This window comes from Plectropomus leopardus, chromosome 1 (assembly GCF_008729295.1).
Source record: "Plectropomus leopardus isolate mb chromosome 1, YSFRI_Pleo_2.0, whole genome shotgun sequence".
NCBI lineage: Eukaryota > Metazoa > Chordata > Actinopteri > Perciformes > Serranidae > Plectropomus > Plectropomus leopardus.
The window spans coordinates 4,654,450-4,663,371 of NC_056463.1; the positions used below are offsets into that span (position 1 = coordinate 4,654,450).

An 8,922-nucleotide genomic window follows, 5' to 3' on the forward strand; every position below is an offset into this window, starting at 1 on the left:
TCCTGACTGTGGCCATGACAACTAAATTGCTTCACCGCCCAGCGCCGCTCCTGCACGATTACTTCCACCTGTTTGCCTTTTTCTTTATTTTTGTAGCTTGTTGAGAGCGTCGTAGAGAATGTGTGACTCATCACTCACATGCCTCATACATATGGAAGATTATACTAGTAGAGGATTAGGTGAAAAAAAATAATTACAATGGTAATCTGCTTGTAAAAACATCTGCTCTAGTCGTCAAAAACTCTGCAGGGTAACAGTGCCGACTCCAATAATTTAAATAAAAGTCTTATTCAGTAATATTCAGTCTGCAGGCAGCAAGTGCACATCTTACACTGCTGATGTTGAGCTGATTAAACATTATTTGCTACTTATTGACTTTGAGGCTTGCTGAATGTTGGTACCTTGTGGTTGAGTACATACATTGCATATATATACTAAAAGAATTGTGCTGTTATAGATTTATTGAAACAAAAATCACATTTTAAAATGGGTAAACAAATAAATACTAGCATGCTTGCGGTCTAAATTTTATATGGGTGTGAACTCAATTTTCCTCCTCCTAATGTCCAGTAATTAACCCTTTGAAACCAAATGCTCTTGATGTTTTTTAAATGCATGGGAAGAAGGCAATGAAAGAAGAAATACATTTTAAAAATTAGCAAGAAAATGAGTAAAAATACAAGAAAATTACCTGCAGATTAGAAAAAAAAGAAAAAAACAAATTATCATTTAATTATTATTATTATAATAAATTATTATGATAAATTATCTGGAAAAAATGCTTGAAAAAAATCTAAAACATAATATAAAAGATGGAATTGTGATAATGATAAATATAGCTTTTCCCTGCTTTTTTCTTTTTTTTAAATAATTTTCTAAATTTACAAATTTCTTGCAATTTGTGGAACATTTCTTACCAAGTTGCTCAATGACTTTTTCCCATGTTTTTTTAAGAAATCAAACAAATTTGCTCACAATACTTGTGAAAGGCATCTGAAAGCAGCACAAAACAAAGTGATTTTGCTCCAGTTTTCAAAGGGTTAATATGAACTGAGCCATATCTAAACACTGGGACATGTACTTGTTGACATTCCTGCATGATGATGACAATGATCCTAGATCTGAGCTTGGCTTTAGTCCCTTGAAACTGAGGCCTCGTGTCCTCTGGGCTGCACCGCCGGACCCTCGCGGTGACATGAACTGTCAAAACGCGGCGTCACCTCGCAGCGGATGAGTAGAGTGTCGTCTTTGATAAATGCCCTCTGACTCAGCTGATGCAGGTGCAGAAAGGTGACATAGCCGAATCCTTTGGGGTTGCGCTGGATGGTGGGCTTCTGGAAAGCTTGCAGGTCGGGTTTAGTCTCCATCACCTCCATGTGGTGCTGACCCTCGAGGCCTTGGTCTAGGATGGCGAGGCGGATGGTGCCCTGGAACGGCCACGTCAGCTGCCCGTCATAGGCTCCCTGCATGGTGTGGACGAAGAGGGAGATGAAGTTGGAGCAGCGCGGGGCGTTGGGGGTCTGCAGGTGTAAGCGCAGGCACAGCTTGTAGCCTGGACGGCCCGTGTAGAAGCCGGGGCTGTGCTCAACTACCGGCATGCCTGCCTCTTGGCTCCGCATGTGAGCAGAGAAACCTTTGAGGCGCCAGATGAAGATGCCTTGACAGTGCTGGGCCTCCAGCTCCTTCACTGTGTCCTCCAGCATCGACACTCTACGCCGGAGCTCCGCAAGATGGCCGGCCTGTGGAAAAGATAAGAGGCTAGTTTCAGATTACAAAGGCTTACACATGTCTGCACAGGAGTCATAGGAGGCGATTTCCATTACAGCTTTGCACAAAACCTACGCAAAATACACAGAGGAGTTGACCTTCTGGATATAAAATGTCATCATGTGGACATTTGTGTTAAAATTTGTCAGAATTAACATCTGAATTCTTGAGTTATAGCCAAAAAGGTGTTTTCTGGGGTCAGTGACCTTGACCTTTGGCCTCCAAAACTTAATCAGTTCAGCTGATTCATTTGTCACTGTGGATGTTCATGCCAAATTTCAGGAAATTCCCTCATGGCCTTCTTGAGATATCACATTTACGAGAATGAGACAGACACAAGGCCACTGTGACCTTCAACCCCCAAAATCTAATCAGTTCTTTGGTGTGTCCATATGGATGTCGACTTGAAGAAATTCCCTCGGAGAGATATCACGTTTATAAGACTGGGACAGACAGAGGATCACTGTGACCTTGGTTCTTTTTTTTTTCCCAATACAGGGTTTTTTTGGGGGGGATTTTTGCTTAGTTGATGCGAGAGTCTAAGGACAGTTGGATGCTGTGTGCTGTAAAACCCTCTGAGGCAAAATGTAATTTGTGAAAATGGGCTTTATAAATGAAATTGACATGACTTGATTTTTGAACACCAAATCTAATCAGTTAATCGTTCTCTTCTTGTGTTTTTTAGATATTGTGTTTACAAGAACGAGAGAGACACAAGCTCACAGCATCGCTGAGTCTGAGTGGACATTTGTGCCGAATTTGACTTAAGTCCATCAGTGCATTCTTGTGATATCACATTCGTGTGAATGTGACGGATGGACAACTCAAACATTATGCCATCATGCAGACGAAATAAGTCAAAGACATGAAAAGGGCATTTAGCCAAGCAATATGTTTTACAAAATGACTGTGTATACATATAGTTGTACTTATAGACATCCTTTACCTGCGTTTCCTTTAAGATGATGAGCTCACGCAGCTGGTGATCCTGCCTGACCAGCCGAGCATCCATCTCCCTGATCCTCTGCATCTCCTCACTCGGCTGATTTGGGGCAGAGTTGCTGCTGCAGCTCACAGCTGTTCTGGGCCCGCTGCAGGTCGATACTGATGCCGCAGCTCCCTGATCCTCAGAGGAAACCGAAGGTCCTAGCGCCCACAGGGATTTGGGTGTGGTGCCGTTAAGGCTGAGGCCACGCAGGAACTCGGCCATGTAGCGCATGTGCATCTGTGTGAACTCCTGCATGTGCTGAGCCAAGTTGTGGCGCTGCATCTGCAGAAGCAAACACATTTCTATTTGTGACATCTGGTCTGAAAGGCTGATAGGACTAACAGTCCTGTAACCGAGCAGGCTCTCAAAGCATGTTCTGTAAAGGCACCCCAAGTGTAAATTTTGTGTTTATGTTAGCTCCAAATTCTGTTAAGCAAAACAATTTAATTAGATAAGTCATTATTTGAATACTTTAACAAAACATTTCAGAAAACTGGGGAAATTTCATGATGGTATCTACTAGTTCAAAAATGTACCATTTTTACCTGGGTTGTCTCCCCTTAATAGTGTGTAGAAGATTTGAGTTTGATCACTTACCCTTTCCTTACATCCAAAGGTGCTAAAGTTACAGGCAATGGGTGCTTTTGGGCAATCTGTATCACAATGAGATTCCATCTGAAAACAAAGACATCATCAACTTAGCTTCATTAACAGCCAAGTGTTCAAATGTGGATTTCAACAAGCATTCAAACAACTTGCACTTATGAATGCATAGTTTGGGGAAAAAGTAATGAAGAAACCTATTTAGAAAACTATTTGGATGTTCAGGATGTAGGATTTAGGGGGAAATAATGGCAGAAATGTAATATAAGTATGTTTTGGTCAGCATATAATCACCTGAAAATAAGAATTGTTGTGTTTTTGTAAACTTAGAAAGAGTCAATTAAATCTACACGTATCCACACATGTTGCAACGCCACATTTCTACAGAAGCCCAGGGCATACAAATCAAATACTGGTACTAGATTGGAGCATTTGCATTTTCACATTTCTGCAGCCCCTGTGCTCTGGGGACGATGGAAAAACAGATTTTTTTTTTTTTTTTTTTAACAAGAAGGTGCTTTGTTTGGTGTTTTTACCAGATTAAATCACCGGATCCGTTTGTTTTAGAGAGGAACAGACCTCTGCAGATAATGTGGCCCCCTGTAAAAACCTCCTGAACATCTGGATCTTAAGTTATCAGAGAAAGTAGGTGAGCACATATAGCAGGTGCCGGTCTAGCTGCCCATGTCCCACATGCCAAACAGCGTCAAAGAAACACTGATTTGTGACGTAAATCTGCTTTATTCAGTGTTTTCACCACTTTTAATCACCTAGTTTTGAGAGAAAGAGACCTTTGCAGATAATTTAGCTCCCGGTAAAAAAACTTGCTGAACAATGAACAATAAGGAATTCTAACCAGGACAAGTTCCAGCTGCTTACAATCAGCAAAGCTCACTGCTATATGCCTCTAGGTCCCTCTAAATCTTACACACTGTCCCTTTAAATGTCATCATTAGCCCCTGCAGAAGTGGTGGGTATCCAGATGATAACATGTGCTCTGACTGGGTGTGAAATGGTTCCTCATTGTTCAAATTTAAGAGAAGTTCATGTTACAGAAGTTACCTTTAGTGATTAACAACATTTTGCCTTTTTTTCCGTTGCAGACTTTGTATAACTCACCTGGTCTCTGATGAGATCCATCTCACAGTACTGGCACTTCACACTGGCAAAGGGACACTGCTGCTCGTGAAGCTGGAGGAGCAACCAAACCAGAGAGTAAGGGGACAAAATCCTCACTGATACACCATGCAGCTGTCACAATTACCCAAGTGAGTCCACACTACCTCTCTCTCTTCATAAACAAAGTGTGCCACACAGTCTGGACAGGACACCGGTCTCCTTTGGCACTCAACAGTTGTGTGCTCCTCGAGGTGGCTAATTCTCACAGACTGCTGGCACTGTGGGCAAGGCACCGTGGCAAACTGACACTGTGCCAAATGATTCTGGGAAAGTAAGACATCGAAACAATACGGTTAATTTTATTCTGTTGTAGGGCAGCAGTGGTTCACATATGACTGTCCACAGCACAGAAAGATGTTGTTCTTTGCTTGGCACCTAACACATCTTAATATGCCAAAATAAGGACTCGTGGTGTGAGGAAATGCTGGAACAGGAAGAGTTTGTACTGACAATGATGGTGTTGACAGGGGAAGAGGAAAGCTGAGCTGCCAATTTCTTACTTTTGCCAGTTTTTCCACTACCCTATTTTATTAAGGCAGTTCTTTATTTTGTAAAAGGCAAGGTTCGTCTTGAAATAAATTTAAAAAATATAAATTTTCTTCTTACCTGTTGTGTTACTTATCAGTCTAGATTGTTTTGGTGTCAGTTGCAGAGTGTTGCAGATATCAGCTGTAGAGATGTCTGCCTTCTCTCCAATACAATGGAACTGGATGGCACTTGGCTTGTGGTGCTCAAAGGTCCAAAAAACTATATTTGAAAAACTCTTTCCAGAAATAATGACTTGGTCACTCGAGATAAACCTCAGATCTTGTTGTGAGTAGTTTCATGTAGGAACTATTTTCTTTCGGATTACACCTGCCAACCATATCATCACGTGGAAGGAAGAGTGCATCTACTCACGAACGAGAGCTAACGCATAATGTAAACATTAATGGCGTTCTACTCCTCAGCTTAGTGGTGTTAGGTGAGCTAGCAGTAGATGCACATGTCCTTCACTGAGATTTAAAATCTCTTTTCCAACAGAGCAGCATAAACATTGTTTCAAAGATAAAAAAAAACACAAGCAGACCGAACTGTTACACCACAAAGAGCAAGCACAAATTCCAGTTAAAATGCAGCACAAAAAAACAGTAAAATTCATACACATGAAATTGTCTGATATGATTTCAGTCAGAGCAATCACACTGAACAAAGGTGTTATGTTGCCGATCCTTTAAAACTAAATTAAATCCCCATAGTGCTCAGCTTAGACAATTTCAGGTCTTGTTAGTTATTCCAAGAAGAGGGGGCAGCATATTTAAAAGCTTTTGGTTTGCAAGCCTTAGGGACCAGCTTTAAGAAAATATTGTGCTGCTGGGTGTACTTTGGTAGAAAGAAAATAGTACAGTAGAAAGAAAGTAGTTCTTAAAAAAAGGTCTGTGGATTATCTCGAGTAACCATGTCGTCATTTCTGGAAAGAGACATTGCTGTTGAGTTTTGCAAACATATTTTTTGGTGCTTTGAGCACCACGGGCAAGTGTCATCTAGTTGCATTATCTTGAAGAGGCCGACATCTCTACAGCTGATATCTCCCAACACTCTGCAAGTCACACCCAAACAATGTAGATTGATGAAGAGCACTACAGATAAGAGGACAAATATGCATTTTTGATTTTGGGGTGAACTGTGCCTTCTAAAGCACAAGAGATGATGGTTTATCCATAAAGAAAGACAAATGCATATTTTGTGATTGTTTATGGTTTATATGCAATATAATGTTGCTTTTTAGCTGTTGTTGTTTTCATGTTCTTGGCTGAGCTGCAAAATCAGAGATGCTTGTCACTAAAATTCTCACCTCTAAATGTCTGAGCTCCATTTTCTCAGCACAACCAGCGTTTGGACAGCGAACAGTAAGCGACAGAATCTCCCGTTTGGCAAAGTTATCAGGAAACAACTGGTCTTCTGACAGTCTCTCATTGTCCACAGGGCACCTCTGTCCTGTGTCACTGTTTTGCAAGAGGAAGAACAGTAATAATTTAGGTAGCACATTGAGAATATCAGTTTCTGTGTGAGGCTTTACAGAAAAACTAATGTCAGTGAAAATATTGCATCATTTAGATGCACACTGAGAGCACATTTATTTTTTAAGAGCTGCACAAAAGTAGACATACCGAATGGACTTTTCAATGCAGTTCTTGCAGAAACGATGACCGCAGGGTGTTTGAATAGCATTCCTCAGAGCCATGAGGCAGATAGGGCACTCATATTTACTCTCTAGAGGAGGGTCAAACTCCACGTCATAGCCTTGGAGGGGGGCAGCGGCCTGGAGGCTACTGGCTGCGCTGCTGATGAAGGTGCCTGGGCTCTCTGAAGGGCTAAGAAGGGATTCCCGTTCTTTTTCCAGCATTGCTAACGCACAGCCGGACAGCTCTCCACCAACAGCTCCTTCATAGCTGTCCTCCTCCAAACTCCCCTTGTTGCTGTCGAAGCAAGCCATCTGTGGAGAGTGAGGAAAAAAGGGTAATCAAAGGGTGAAAATGGCAAAATAAATAAAACTTTCCAGGTTGGCTACAACAATTATTTCCTCTTCTAAAGTATGGGGTCAATACTTTAACAGTACTTGAGAAGAATTTTCTATTCAAGACAGCTGAAAAGGTTTTATATCACAGGATGGGATGTTGCAACTGTCATGCTAGCATTAAGAGTATCCTCCCTTCGCTATGGCCGTGTTGTACAGCAACACCTGAGCCAAAGGAAACAACAGGAAAGAGATGTAAGCAGCATGAAAAACGACAAGCCAAGGGCTCCCATTCTTCGCTGAAATTTACACCATTGGGCTACAGAAATATGACACCGGACTTGTATCTCTCATTGCATCTTTCGAACTTCCTCACCTGGACCTGACCAACTCTTCAACTTCCCTCTTCTTTTAAAAGCCCCCCCAAAAAGAGAAAAAGAACTGAAAAGATAAATATTAGATCGAGGACAGCCAGGTTCTGTAACACTCATCAAGAGACTCCTGAACTCCACAACTTAAAGACACTCAATTTAATGTCATAAGAAGTTGGAATCAGATCATTTTTACTTTTTTTTTCTTAACTTACTCAAACACATAATTCAGTTAACAAATCATTTGGTAATTAGTTTAGTAGTTGCAGCTCTAATGTACATAACTGTACACGTCATAGTTAGTCTGAATGCTGCATCTTACTATAATTTGCATTATTTAATAAATGGTCTTTGATAATCGTTTGGTCTTGAAATGTTAAAAATTTTTTTTTAAGATTTCTTACACTAAGGCTCAGTGGGGTGAGGTTATGGCATCTTTAGGTTTTTTTATTTTTTTTATTTTTTGAGGTCACCAGTGCTGATGCCAACTAAATGGAAAAGCAATAATAACTAATATTCATATTTTGAGCTTCACAGTTTTCTTATTTATTTATCAGGATTTATACCACCTCCTCCAATGGTTTATGTTGGCTTATACATCTTTTACTTTCAGTCTAGAACAACATGTTACAAAAAAAAAATTATTATTGAAATCTTAATACCTCTGGTATTAATCTATTAAACTCTCCGTAAATGTTTTTTTTTCATGGATCTTATTTTATTCATATTTTTTAACTTACTTTTATTCCACTGAACCCCTTGGCATATTTTTTATTTTTCTATTACTCATCTATTTAGGTGCCTACATGTTACTATAGAATGATAGCATGTGTACAAGCCGAGCTGTCATCACGACATCACAAAGTATATTACTTCCACTGTTATATAGTGATTTAAGACTGTACAATATATTTTGGAGGTGTCGAAACTGTAGTGCTAAAGTCTCGACATCTCCGCAATATGTTTTATTAGCTCGTCACCGGTGCTGTAAACTCCTGCTAACTGTAAGTAAAGCTAGTAAAGCTACACCTAGCCTATAATGGAAAGAAACTTTAAAGTAATTAGTTTAACTAACTAGCATTTCTCAACAGGTTCATAACTAAAGAGGCACCTTAGATAACACTGAGACGCCCTCAAAAATAATTTCATACATTCTTGCTTTGAATACGATCGTTATGGCAATGTTGTCACTTGATGTAGGTAGTCATGCCCCTGAATGCGGAACTGCAACTTTTGGCTCTAATCTGTGCTAAAAAAGAAGCGATTAAAAGAGGAGATACTGACCAAAAGCAGGTGCGGCAAACACGTATCCTCTTCGGCAACGACGGCATCAAAGTATTACGTCTATAAAAGCAAATTTTAATCTTATATAGCACCCACCTTCGCTTTGAAAACGTCTCCGACTTTTCGTTTCTACAGAATTTCCTGTTTTCTTTTCCCGACGTCATCGGTGATGACCTGTTGCCAGATGCGCGTGCCGCGGACGTTAGCGCCCCCGCGTGGCCGGAGGCTGCTCG

General features: G+C 40.6%; 1 protein-coding gene across 1 annotated transcript; it reads right to left on the minus strand.

Moving 5' to 3' along the window:
• Positions 1-990: 990 nt before the first annotated feature.
• Positions 991-8,816, minus strand: traf6 (TNF receptor-associated factor 6). The gene is made up of 8 exons (XM_042490688.1): positions 8,690-8,816; positions 6,688-7,013; positions 6,372-6,522; positions 4,642-4,800; positions 4,478-4,549; positions 3,353-3,430; positions 2,714-3,037; positions 991-1,739 (listed from the first exon to the last, which is right to left on the minus strand). The coding sequence occupies exons 2-8, from the start codon at positions 7,011-7,013 to the stop codon at positions 1,134-1,136; spliced, it is 1,716 nt and encodes a 571-aa protein (XP_042346622.1). The 5' UTR covers positions 8,690-8,816; the 3' UTR covers positions 991-1,133.
• Between the last annotated feature and the right edge of the window lie 106 nt (positions 8,817-8,922).

Coding starts and splice junctions, on each gene's coding strand:
- traf6 (XM_042490688.1), bottom strand. CDS start 7,013: ATGGCTTGCTTCGACAGCAACAAGGGGAGTTTGGAGGAGGACAGCTAT. Junction 3,431..4,477: donor TGGATCTCATCAGAGACCAG/GTGAGTTATACA, acceptor CTTTGTTTTCAG/ATGGAATCTCATTGTGATAC. Junction 1,740..2,713: donor TCATCTTAAAGGAAACGCAG/GTAAAGGATGTC, acceptor TCTTTTCCACAG/GCCGGCCATCTTGCGGAGCT.